This window comes from Lichtheimia ornata (genome assembly GCF_029851405.1).
Source record: "Lichtheimia ornata isolate CBS 291.66 chromosome Unknown scaffold00059, whole genome shotgun sequence".
In the NCBI taxonomy this organism is placed as follows: domain Eukaryota; kingdom Fungi; phylum Mucoromycota; class Mucoromycetes; order Mucorales; family Lichtheimiaceae; genus Lichtheimia; species Lichtheimia ornata.
The window spans coordinates 18208-31778 of NW_026695379.1; the positions used below are offsets into that span (position 1 = coordinate 18208).

Genomic DNA, 13571 nt, shown 5'->3' on the forward strand with positions numbered 1-13571 from the left:
ATACAATGCATATGAACGATTGTCCTCTCCAGCCCACCATTCCCATCATTGAACTTCCTTGATCCGAGAGGTTTTGACTGAAAAACGCTCAAACACAGAAGCACAATCCGAGCAACATAAAATGAAGTTGATTACCACTTCTTCCACTCTCAGCTTCTTCCCTCTTCGTCCCATTCTCAACTGTTGTTGCATTCAAGTACATACAACTGCCACCTGCGACCGATTGTCCTGCTTCAGCCCATCATGTCATTCCTACAACTCTCTTGATCCGATTGTCTTTGACTGAATGGCAAGTTCATGGCGAGTACACAGCCTACTACAACACCCACGTTCCATGATTGCACGTTCTCTTGTACACTCTTCTGCCACAACCAATCGCAACAACGTTCATTGCAGCAGTTGCTACTAGCAAGGCCTTCACGTCATTGTCTCGAACGGCGTCGTATACTTTGCAGCAGCCTTTTTGCATGAACAGCAGATAGCCCTTGCATAGAAGCAGCATTCGCGTGTGGAATCATGTTTCAATATATACGACTTTATATGGATATTGGTCTGGTACATGGGGATGGAAGTGTTTGGGTGTACACCATACATGGAAAGAAGGGACCTTTGTCCTCAAACATTCATTGACAACCTGATCTTGGTACTTGATGCTATCATCCTGATTGATTGGTGTATTCAAATATCGTACTTTACGCGCTGTTCCATGGGAGGTACAATCATCATCATCATCATCATCCAACTTTATGTTTAGACATGCCATGCATATGATCTACCACCACGCATCAAATGCCACCTCACGTTCCTCCAACACGTTTGCATAATGCACACTCCTAAGGATAGAAACTTCCCATATCGATGTATCTCCTATTGCATCACTATTTCGTGTCCATTCTACTTCTGGTGGATGACGTTGGATTAAAAGATTGCTCTAATGAAGACGGCATTGCGTTGGTCAGGCATTTCCGATTTTAATAAGACTTCCCTTCTTCCTGAATTTGACATGATCCTGTGAGGTATTTCATGCAATGTATTATAGAAAGATGTAGATATGGCAAATGCACGATTGTGGAAGATCGCACACTTGTGAATGCTATGGCAAAGGAAAAAAGACAAAGAAAAAGGGGTCTCATTGATTGATTGTGTCTTGAACAAACCCTGTATTACAGCTCAATTGCGTTTGAATCTTGTTGACAACGTCGTAGAAATGTACGCTTTTGTGATTTAGATTCTGTAAGATAGTCGTCACTTTATCAATACACGACAAGAGATGCATTCGTATTCAATGATGGTGTATGCTGCTGATCATGATATCGACCATGATGATGTATAGTTATAGATGCTCGTATGTAGCCATGCACCTATATGACCCATTGATGATGATGACCTTGTTTCTATGCCTACTCCTTAATCAAGTTCACGACCAAGATATAAAATGCAAAGTCGTGTGCTTGTTTGTGCTTAAAGGGCTCTGAGCTTTTCATGCAAGGATACACCCCACATACTTGATCCCTGGTCGGGTGGCTATGTGTGACTCGATGCATACCTGTGTAGCTGAAATTGTGTGCCATCACCAATGTTATTAACCGCCAATGACACATTGGTGTATACTCCACGTGATCAATCAACAAGGCTTTCTTTATTCATCAAATGATTCTTCCAAAGATCTCATTTTCTGTAGTATCAGCGTTTCCAATGTATTCGATCCAAAAAGTGCAGTATAAACATCACCTAAATTGGATGCTGTGTCCAGATTGAACGATGGGTTTGCATGGTAGAGAAGTGAATGAGGGGGATGCTGTGTCCAAGAGAACATGATTTGTATCTCAAACAGGAATAATCGCCATAATGCAATAGGGTCGTCTATCCGAGGGATATGTAAACCGAGCAATCCTAGCACACCATAGATGTAATCCCTTTGGTCTGTACAGCGTCTAGTAGACTGCTTAAACGTAGATAGTATCTGCATACATTCCACTGCTCTTGCTTCTGGATCCCTTGGCATTGACAAGTGATGGATAGTATCGGATGTCGCAATCATTTTGGTCTTCTCGTAAATCTCATTGATTAATCGATTGGCAAGATCATCATTATCCATCGTGGTATAAACTGTGGTCGTCATTAATGTGCGTCTTCTCGCATACTGGAATAAGACTTACTCGATTTGAGCAAGTGCCCAAATTGCACCACCGAATTCAAATTGACATGGGATGTGGATAATGCGACTTTGCTGGGATCACATGTCTCTGATAATATAACAAGCCGAGCTGGCAATGTCATCTCTTGCATAGTCCATACGCGATCAAACCATCGACATCCAAGAAATTCCAACATGTTTTGCATTCTCCTTCTGCAGATGGCGTAGTCGATCATTTTCCCTTGGTCATCTTCACTTGCATTGATCAGGTCTTTGAATTGAGCATTATCCAGCGTACCATCAATGAGCTGTTGTGCATGGTGATAGAGTTGTTTTGATATTGGCATCAAATGGTGGTCACAAAGAGATTCAATGATGGTAGGTGAACAATCGATCATGGCGAAGCAAGTGGTACAATAGGCGTAAATGAATCGCATAATCACCAAGGGCGTAGTAACACGAGCACATAGTACATCGACCCACCAATAGCCTGGGTATGCTTTCAAAAGAGCCAATAGAACTCCACGCTTTTCAGGTCGCATAGGAATTGGATCGGCTGGAAGATTTTCTTCCGTTTCCTTGACAACGTCCCCAAGATCCCAATAAGGATGATCCTCGACATTTCCCCATAAATGCGACAAGGCAAAGAAGCCACCCATACGCTTGATATTTCTACGATGATCCACATCCACAGCAGGCCGTACAATCTTGATTTTGCTGTCTTGGTTGCTCACATACAATAGTCGAAGGTCTGGATGTGCCAATAACCGATCACGTGCCTGTTCTTTTTCTTTACTGGGAGTTGCTTCATGATATAGGAATTCGACGCTATCCTTTTCAACTACTTTTTTCGCGGTCCTCATTGTCTCCATGGTGGCCATTACTGTATTTCTTTCTGATCGTCCACCTCAATTCAACGCAATGGGCAGTCCTTGTGTATCGGCCGAGAGTATAATAATGCGTTGCTGAGAAGAAAATGCACCAATGAAAGCAGGTACGATATACGTGGGATTAATCGAGAATGTGTATATTCGCTGATCACATTGTATCACACGCTGTGGACGTACAAAGAAATGATTGTGGCGTACACAATGATGCTATTTCCCATCTCTTTTACTTGCATTACCATGATGGATTCTCTCGGGCCATTTTCCCCACCATCGTTGCTCTATCCTTCTGCCAATTACATTTCATCCATTGCCAAGGAGATCAAAGAAAGACATGTTCACCGTGTAAAGACTCATAAGGAATTCAAGGTAAGAAGAGGTGGAAATATGAATGAGAATCTAGTACAGTAAACATACAGCAATAGACAAAGAGCATCGCTACCCATTATGATGAAGAAGCTAAAGAGAAGATGGATGATGATACAACAGCTCCAACGTGGCCGCCACTAGAAGATTATCTGCCATTGTCACGACAAAAGGAGTTTCTTGATCTTTATTATACTCATGTGCATCCATTGTATCCAGCCATTGATCGCAATTACATGCAAAAGCAGCTTGACAAGTGCAAGAACAATGATCCATCTTCAGCTGTTTGGCCTTTCTTTTTTTATACCGTGTTTTCCATGGCAACCCAATACTCCGATTCTTTGTGTCACCATCTCGCTGATTATTGTTTACACCAAGCTCTATCCTGGCATCAAATCCACAAAACACAATCACCCTCCATTATGACCGCGCTAGCATTAACGTTACTCGCCAAATGTCTCGAGCTTAGTAAAAAGCAAAACCATCACGTGGCACGGACGTGGAAGATCGCAGATGAGGTTTTTCAAGTGGTCCAGCACCTTGGGTTATATAGCACGACGACTTGCATTGATGATCTTTTTAATGACGAGAGAGAGAAAGAACGTGCTGTACGGATCTTTTGGATTGCACACACGTATGATCATTTTTTGGGTATAACAACAGGTCGACTTCCAGCCATTGATGAAAGAAAAATGTGAGGGTTGTTTTTTATTGCTAGAACGATAACATGCCTAGCTAACATTTTGGTATCAGAAACATCCCGCTACCCAAATGCTTGCAAGCCGATGATGAAAACGACCGATCACACCTTGAACATTTCCTTGGTCTTATTGAAATCAGCAAAGGAGCTGGTCGGATCATGCAATTATCTCCTGGGCCAGCTGGTTTGTGTGCTCATTCAATTGTAAGTGATACGATCATGTATAAGACATGTTGGCTAATACTTGGAAAAGCATGCAGAAGCTATACTATCCAGCTGTGATACATGGATTTGCGAAGAGCTAAGGAGGTTACAAACATCGACGGCCCACCGATTGCATATTACAGAAAGAAGGCTCATACTTTATGACTTGTTGATCCTATTGCACAAGCCCTTTTTGGAGGATGGCGAAGCCAAGGAAAATTGGAACAAGAAATGCTTGAAAACTTTACCGCATTCTCACCGCATATGTACAGACACCGCCATCGTCATCACTGATACCATTTGTGAGCTTGCCTTGGATGATCTTGAATACTTAGGCAGGAAGCAGGAATGTTTCCATGCTCTTTTAACTGCCACAAGGATCCATCTCTTGAACACGTCCATTCCAGATAATGATGCAGCGGAAATGATACAAGGGAAGATACATTTTGCGCATAGCATGGCGGCCTATGAGGCATTGGCACCAACATCATCTCAAGCAGCTGGAATTTATTCACTCTGGCATCGTAGTATGAAGCAATCCTTTTGACTACAATAAAACTGAGACGTTCCTAGACAATTAGAAGATGTCTCTTATTGGTTATGATGATTTATCGATTATTCATGCAACTCGTAACTTTTTATTTCAAGAGTGGGTATGTTTCAGTTTGTCGGACACGGTTCCATCTCAGGCACGTGTGTGGAGGTGGTTCATATCACGTGCGTCTCTCTTAAATATGTAGATTTCTCAAACGTGCATTACTGTTTATGGTAGTGAGGAGAATACGCGTGTTATGTATATACTCGGAGAGTGGGTGGGTGGGGGGCTGTGTTTCCATCAAACACAAAGGTTGCCTTCAGGGGGTCCTCTTTTTTTTTCTCTCAGAATGACGCATCCTGCCACGGATTCGTTTTCTTTTCGTGTCTTTGACCATTACCCCACAACACCACTCGAGGTCTCTTTCACTCTATCCTTCAACGCCATCACCACTTGAACGTACAGCAAGAGTCGTACGATCGCCCATTGAATAGTTCACAGCGGCATAATTAGCAACCAACACGAGGTCGTCGAGATTGCTTCATCTCTTGGAGTCGACCCTTTCAACAAAACACGACATCTTGTACGTCATCCAATACCATGCATAGGCAACACCAACAGCAGCAGCAGCAACAACAACAGCAACAACCACGTCGTCGTTCCTACGATGGGCACTTTCACAGCTCTTCTGCAACCAATACGGCGAACAATACCAATGATCTATTATCGTTACCCAAACAACGACGACCGAGTCCTGTTCCTTCAGTATCATTGAGTGCTACTCCCACGAGCAGTAGTCATCATCATCATCATCATCACCATCATCATCCTCATTTGCAACATTATCAAAAGCATCTTGACAAGCATATCCCTTTTCCTCGAGGTGGACGACACATTGATGAAAACGAGGCAGCTGGCAAGTTACATGGCCCATATCCTATACGATACGTTTATCAATAACTTATGTCTACAATAGAACAGCAACAACCTACACCAAAGAAACGGCATTTATTTGGACGTTTTGGAAAGAAAAAGAGTAAGATACAAGGAAAGGGGGTGTTTGATATCGTTGATCGATCCTTGTGTTTCCCCCCTAAATTCTTATTTCTCTCTCCTTAGGTTCCTCATCATCGAGTCAACATGACAGCAGCAATGGATCAGCAGTAACAGCATCAAGCAGTAGCAGCAACAATACGCCACATATCAATGTACGAAATGACTCGTTGAATACCACTGCATCATCCTCAGCAGCATCGACATTATCCTTGGCATCAAGTTCACTTTCTACAGCATCCACACTGGTTCCGCCACTACATCATCCACAACAACAGCGTAAAGGTTCCAGCCATAGCGACCATCATCATTATCACATGTTGGATACTGCAAGCATGTTTTCCGAATACAAGAAATCAACAACATCCACATTGGGCCGTAAAGGGAAGGAAGCATCGCATCGTCATTATCCACGACGTTCGATCAAGGTATGTGTCTTAGGGTGTTTGATGATGGTAAAAGATATTAATGATGCCCATAGGAAATTGAGTGTAAGATAGGATGATGATGATGTCGCGTGGGAAATTGAGATCAAGCTTGCATTAACATGTGGGAATTCTATAGTGGATCAGAATTTTGGATGCATGGATGGCATTGTCAACCCCGATTATTACACAGCATCAACCATCACCACCAGCACTGCTTCTATTCATCCAACAGAGGTATTTATATATGGACAAATGTTGGATAGCAGGATGACTCACACAGCATCTATGATAGCAATGGGATGAGTCGGCCACCGATTGGGCACCACCGGATAGTTGGGGCGTACGACCACCCACAGGACCAGAAGCTGCAGTTTCAGGTGGCATGGTAGCACCATCAACGATCGGCATTGATGATGATATCCAAGACTTTGAAGATTACACCATCGATGATCAAGACAAATATCAGGTGCCACGCAAGAATGTAAGTATTTTGTTCGGAGGATGGATGAGCAATGCGTTAAACGTTGTTGTTTACTAGTTTTGTATCCGGATCTTCAGACAAGATGGGACATTCGGCACACTACAAATGCCATTGCAGATCACCACCAACGAATTATTGGATAAACTGGCAGGGAAGTTCTTTTTGACCGACATGAAAAAGTACAATTTGATCCTACGCAGATATGACCTTGGTAAGTACTCGATGGAATGATCAAAGCGATGGATACTCATACCCAAATAGATCGCGTGCTGCAACCCCATGAACGCCCTCTCCAAATCCAAAAGATGCTATTTGAGCAAATGGGATACACCAGCCAGGATAAGATTGAAGATGTTGGATTGGAAGACAATTCATACTTGCTACGATTCGTATTTGGCCCCAACTTGGCTCAAATCCTACCCAAGGAGCCTGAGATCCCTCCGCAGCAACAACAGCAACAACAACAACAAAATCAGCAGCAGCAACAGCAGCCATTGCGTCACGTGGATTTGAGACGACGTAACTTGACAACCATCCCCATCTTTTTATATGAGCATGCAGCTACCTTGGTGTCCTTGGATGTATCACAAAACCTGTTGATGGAGATTCCAGTGGATTTTGCACAAATGTGCACTGAATTACGCCAATTATCGGTAGCGGATAACGAATGCCACGTTATTCCTCTCTCAGTCAAGCATGTGGGTTCCGGTGCATTGGAACATCTTGATGTCTCTGGTAATCGATTGCGGGACCTGGATCATGGCCATGTGGAGATTCATCGATTGACACGGTTGATCAGCTTGAGAGCACGCAACAACCGATTGGATCATTTGTCACCAAGTCTTGAGAGTTTACAGCAATTGACGACATTGGTGATATCGAATAATGCATTTACGACATTCCCTGATGTGATTTGTACGTTACGAGCACTTGAATACCTGGATGTGAGCTTCAACAAGATACCCACCTTCCCTGAAGAGATTGGTCAATTGACCCAATTGGAGTCCCTTTTCGCTATTGCCAATCGATTGACAGGTGCTCTTCCTCCTACCTTTGTCCAACTTGAGAAATTACGTGAATTGGATATTCGACAAAACCTTATCAGTGATATGGAAGTGCTTGAACATATGCCAGGCCTTGAGACATTACGAGCGGATTATAATTCAGTCATGATTGTCAACCATGGATTTGCTCAAGTACGACGTCTTGATATGTACAAGAATCGCCTCACCCATTTTGGCATCTTACCACCCCCCTCGCCCGAGGTATCCTATGCATTATCGTACTTGAATCTCAGCAACTGCAAATTGCCATCTCTCCCTGATGATATTTTCACTCACACGCCACAAATGGAAACCATCGTCCTTGACAACAATACATTGAATGCTATCCCATCAAGTGTTGGCGGATTGAGGAAACTGGTACGGTTATCGGTTCAAGGCAATCAGCTTGATAGTCTTCCCCCTTCCATGTTTGGTGGCCTTGAAGAATTGCACTATTTGGATTTACAAAAGAACAACTTGAAGACACTTCCCAGTGAAATTTGGAGTTGCCCAAAGTTGCAATCACTCAATTGCAGCTCCAATCTGTTACAAACATTCCCTCAACCATTTTCCGAATCAGGCAGTATTATCACCTCATCCTCTTCAGCACTTGCCATGGCAGCAGCAGCAGAATCTCCTGTTCATCCACATCACCATCCACATAATGCGGGTCAAAGTGCTTTGGGTCAGCAACAACAACAACAACAACAGCATCAGGAGCAAGATATTGACAATGGAGGAGGAGGAGGAGGAGGGCAACAACAACAACAACAACATGGCGTGGAACGTGGAGCCTCTTCTTCTAATTTCAATCCACCATCCTTTTTCGCCAGTCCACACAACCATCCACCCCCTTTGTCACTCTCCTTGCGACAATTGTTCCTTGGTGATAATAGGCTCAAGGATGATGTTTGGTCACCTTTATCATGGATCATGGAATTGCGCACGCTCAATCTCTCCTTCAATGACTTGACCGAAATGTTAGCAGAGGCTTTCTTTCATAAGCACTTGTACGAGTTGTATCTTTCGGGGAATCACTTGACATCATTACCAGCAGAGGATATGGAGAAACTCAGCTATTTACGCGTGCTGGCTGTCAATGGAAACAAGCTACAGACCATTCCTGCTGAAATTGGCAAGCTGAGGAAGCTATTGACTCTGGATGTGGGTAACAACATGTTAAAGTACAACATCTCCAATTGGTTGTATGACTGGAATTGGTAAGTCGATATCACGTCGTCATGTGTGATTCATTTATTGATCATTTGGTATGTAGGAATTGGAACGTTGGACTCAGGTATTTGAACTTGTCGGGCAACAAACGATTGGAAATCAAACGCACACAACAACCCACCTTGACGGGTAATGGACCAAGTGGCGCAATGAATCCAGGGAGTGGAGGTCCAACATCTTCAGCAGCGGCAGCGGCAGCAGCTGCAGCAGCAGCAACAGCCAACATGATGGAGAATGCCCCTGAAAAAGATCTTTCCGATTTCAGTGCATTGACAAAATTACGTATGCTTGGATTGATGGATATCACCATGTTGGGTGTTTCAGTCTTGGAAGAATACCATGATCGACGTGTGCGTACTTCCCTCTCTGAAGTGAATGCTATGGGCTATGGTGTCGCTGATTGGTTGGGGTCCACGGATCATCTTGCCACATGGGATTTGGTGATGCCTCGTTTCCGCAACAGAGACGATGAATGTATCTTTGGATTATTTGATGGAAGTTCAGCCATGCAACAGCAAAGACGAAAGGGCAGCATGATGGGTGGAACCAGTGCCACAGGTGCTAGCGGTGGATGTCGTCTTACCAAGTTCCTCAATGACAATTTCCATTATTACTTGATGAACGAACTTCGACGTAGCAAACAAGATGATACGATTGTGGCTGCTATGCGACGTACATTTTTGGCCCTTGAACGTGGAGCAGCCGTAGCAACAGCCCAACAGCAACAACAAGATCCACGTCGCGGTGTGATGATGGGCGCTGCTGGTGGTGGTGGATATCATGACACGACTTGGGAAGGTGCATCCGCTGTAGTGTGCTATATTGCAGGATCCAAGTTACATGTAGCCAATGTGGGAGACGCTATGGCAGTCATGTCTCGAAGCAATGGACAGGCGTATGAAGTGACCCAAAAGCACATTGCATTGAATCCAAGTGAAGCATCACGTATTCGAGCAGCGGGTGGATTCGTATCGAATGATGGATTGTTGAATGGCCAATTGACCGTATCACGCAGCTTTGGTTATCTCCATTTGATCCCTTCTGTCAATGCCAATCCCTATGTCGCCACCATCGACCTCACAGAAGATGATGAATTTGTGATTATGGCGTCACGTGGTCTTTGGGAACGCATGACCTACCAAACAGCTGTTGATATTGCACGCACTGAAAAGGATGATCTTATGGCAGCTGCCCAGAAACTCAGGGATTTTGCTATTACGTATGGTGCTGAAGAATGTATCATGGTCATGGTCATTGGCGTGGGTGGACTTTTTGAGACAAAACAACCTCCTCCTCCTCTTATGGCACATCCATTACGCACGAACATCCATCTTGAAGAATTGAGTGGGAAATACAAGCGACGTGGGATCAAGGATGATAATCTTGGTGATTCGGTAAGTTAAGGCATTGTACATACATATGGCACGCATGACTTATCCTATGTACGTATTATAGACATTGGCACGCTTGGAACGTGAAGTGCCACCACCTGTCAATCATTTGGCTTTGGTGTTTACGGATATCAAAAACTCGACTCAATTTTGGGAGACACAACCTGAGAATATGCGATCGGCTATCAAGCTTCATGATGCCGTGATGCGACGTGCCTTGCGTAATGTGGGTGGATACGAAGTCAAGACCGAAGGTGATGCATTCATGGTATGCTTCCAAAGTATCACGGCAGCTCTCTTGTGGTGTTTCACAGTGCAATTGCAATTACTCGAAGTGGATTGGCCTGGTGGTATCCTTGAGTCTGAGGATGGTCGAGAGATTGAAAAGGATGGCATTGTCATTTATCGTGGTTTATCGGTGCGTATGGGTATCCATTGGGGTGCTCCTGTTTATGAACGCAATCCCATTACCAATCGTATGGATTACTTTGGTCCTGTGGTCAACAAGGCTTCTCGCGTCAGTGGTGCTGCCGATGGTGGTCAAATTTGTGTATCATCCGATGTTGTTGCTGCATTGAGGAATCTGGCCGGTGTATTCTCTGAAGAAAAGCAAAAGAATGACGACGAGGAAGAATCATCCAATACGAGTGACGATGACGAGGAAGATGAAGAGGATGTCAATGAATTGGGTATTGGAGGAACATCATCCAGCATTGTCAAGCCATACAATTGTTACAATATGAGCACAAAGGAAGTACATCAGCTGAAGCGACTTGGATTCCACGTGGTTGAATTGGGTGAACGACGGCTTAAGGGATTGGAAACACCCGAAATTCTCAGTCTTGTGTATCCCAAACAACTTGCAGGTCGCATTGAAAAGAACAATCTGATATCTGAACCTACACCTGCTACTGCTACGACGACCACAACAACAACAACAGCAACGACGCCTAGTCCTTCGGCTACTACACCAACACCTGATGTCATGTTACAAGAGCAAGCATTACAAAATCAGGATGATACCACGACCTACATTGAGAAAAGAACAGTGAATACGACCATTGATCCTGCGTTGGTATGCGCATTGAGCAACTTGGCCATTCGACTTGAACGTGTTACTGCTGGGGGCAATTTATGTCAACAACGTGCAGGTAGCGCCATTCAAAGTCAATACACATCAGCAAATGCGGATGGTAAAATTGCTACCACGGCAACCACGGGTCTTGGATACTGGCTTGATCGACACATGAAAGAAGGTGCATCGGATGAGGAACTTATGGTGCTCATGGAAAACTTTGTGGCAAGAGTAGAGGTAATAAGGTTGATTACAAAGGTGGATGACAACATGAGATTTAACATTTAGTGGCTATGTAGAATGCGGCATCGACTCTGTATCTTCAAAAGATGGGTCAATTTGCAGGTGTATTGGAGCAATTGGGACAAATTATCGAGACGGACCCTGATCATATCTTACGAGCATTGCAAATGTATGCTGATCTTGGCAATTAAATGTACATACCCACCATCACTTTTATTCCCAATCCAATTACATGTATCTTTTTCCAAATGTTGGGTTATGTGTGGGTGGATGACTATGGGATGGAGTGGGGAATCAATCTCCTTCTTTATGAAAGCAATTTACCAAGAACGCTGAAAGGAAACACGAGCACAATGAACGAGAAAGGTTAGGGATCGAGTACACAGTAAGCAATTCGACTCAAGCTTGCAATGGATGACAGCATCACCACACCTTTATGGCACTTTTCGGTAACGATCCTTGTTCAACAACCCGGGTGATGATGATGGATGATTATACCTGTATTGGATAATGCGAATCAGGACCCTTCTCCACGATGCTGTTTTCGTCTCCATGGGAACAAGGTATACTTCTTCACATTAACCACAACCAGGTCATGTAGGATATCATCAAGAGGACACAGCCCATAGATATCAAGGAATCTCACACGTTGTCAATCCCACCCTCTCCCATATCCACCTTATCAGCTGTCATCCAAATGTTCAACATGTACACATTCTCGAAGGCTTTCTTTAATACACTTAAATCAATATACTATCACAATAAAAATCGTATCGTACTATAAAACCACCATCACAGGAATTAGTATCAGCACACCCAAACACACAATCGACTACTTACCTGGTTTCCCGCCAAAAGGCTCTGTTGTCTTCACAAGGAAGCTGCATTGATTTCGAAGACACCCTGTTTCATCCAAGCCATTATACTTGGAGCAGATGCTGGGATCGGGAGGAGAGACGCACGAGCGCTTGTAGATGTTTGTCACCGTTTCTATGTACATCCATAAAATGAGCAATCATGTTGACTAGCGTATACAATCCATTTACGTTTGAGATGATCAGAAATAAAAGGACCAGTAGCATCCACCTTGTACGTGCATGGCTCATTTCCACATTTGCTGACGAGCTTGAGTGTTTGGCATTCTTTGTTTTGGGAACAGCTTACGACGGCACTCAGCAAACCGATGGCAACAAGGATGGGATGGATGATCTTCATATTGGCAATACTGTGGTGATTCTTTAACAATGGACAGCTTTGCATATGGTGTCCTTTTTATATTGTAGAAGCTCATTGTCCCCATTCATTCAAGTCCCCTTGCCCCTAAATAAAAGGTCCTCTATGGTATGGATCAATGAGACCTTACATACATACAATGAATGTTATCGATTGACAACAATGAGGCCCATCCCTATATAGCTTGTCGTCAATGTATGTAAACCGCGAGGAATGATTGAAAACTGGGTCGCCTTGACCTTGACAACATTTGCAGTAATTGCATAATTGGATAACAATGACCCATATGAAACGCGTGGTTCAGGGAATCATAGCATGCTATCATGGAAAAGTGTGGATGTTGTCATTGTTCATAGTGTCCAAGCAATGAGGGTAAGCTTTTATGACTCATTGGATTGCATAAGATATTACGCTGTTGGTCAATGTATGATTTTATCGACAGCGAAAAAGACGTGAAAGATGCTACTTGCCGTTGTATTGTTACCAACTCGCAAGAAAATGTGTTTTATAATGCACTTTACACACGTTGTTGCCTGTTCTTTGATAAACACGCAATATTGCT

At 43.6% G+C, this 13571-nt stretch overlaps 4 protein-coding genes across 4 annotated transcripts; 2 read left to right on the forward strand and 2 right to left on the reverse strand.

Moving 5' to 3' along the window:
• Positions 1-1639: 1639 nt before the first annotated feature.
• O0I10_009735 (uncharacterized protein) lies at positions 1640-3018 on the reverse strand (the record flags this gene model as incomplete). Its single annotated transcript, XM_058489721.1, has 2 exons — positions 1640-2109; positions 2160-3018. The coding sequence occupies 2 exons, from the start codon at positions 3016-3018 to the stop codon at positions 1640-1642; spliced, it is 1329 nt and encodes a 442-aa protein (XP_058339467.1).
• Positions 3019-3264: 246 nt separating this feature from the next.
• Positions 3265-4841, forward strand: O0I10_009736 (uncharacterized protein; the record flags this gene model as incomplete). Its single annotated transcript, XM_058489722.1, has 4 exons — positions 3265-3393; positions 3450-4084; positions 4144-4294; positions 4344-4841. 4 exons carry the CDS (start codon positions 3265-3267, stop codon positions 4839-4841), a joined length of 1413 nt encoding a protein of 470 aa, XP_058339468.1.
• A 588-nt stretch (positions 4842-5429) lies between these two features.
• O0I10_009737 (uncharacterized protein) lies at positions 5430-11967 on the forward strand (the record flags this gene model as incomplete). The annotated part of the gene is made up of 11 exons (XM_058489723.1): positions 5430-5745; positions 5806-5865; positions 5949-6310; positions 6364-6373; positions 6447-6544; positions 6603-6791; positions 6849-7002; positions 7053-9054; positions 9111-10461; positions 10523-11770; positions 11833-11967. 11 exons carry the CDS (start codon positions 5430-5432, stop codon positions 11965-11967), a joined length of 5925 nt encoding a protein of 1974 aa, XP_058339469.1.
• Positions 11968-12516: 549 nt separating this feature from the next.
• On the reverse strand, positions 12517-12991 carry O0I10_009738 (uncharacterized protein; the record flags this gene model as incomplete). The annotated part of the gene is made up of 3 exons (XM_058489724.1): positions 12517-12554; positions 12617-12766; positions 12823-12991. 3 exons carry the CDS (start codon positions 12989-12991, stop codon positions 12517-12519), a joined length of 357 nt encoding a protein of 118 aa, XP_058339470.1.
• Positions 12992-13571: the final 580 nt, after the last annotated feature.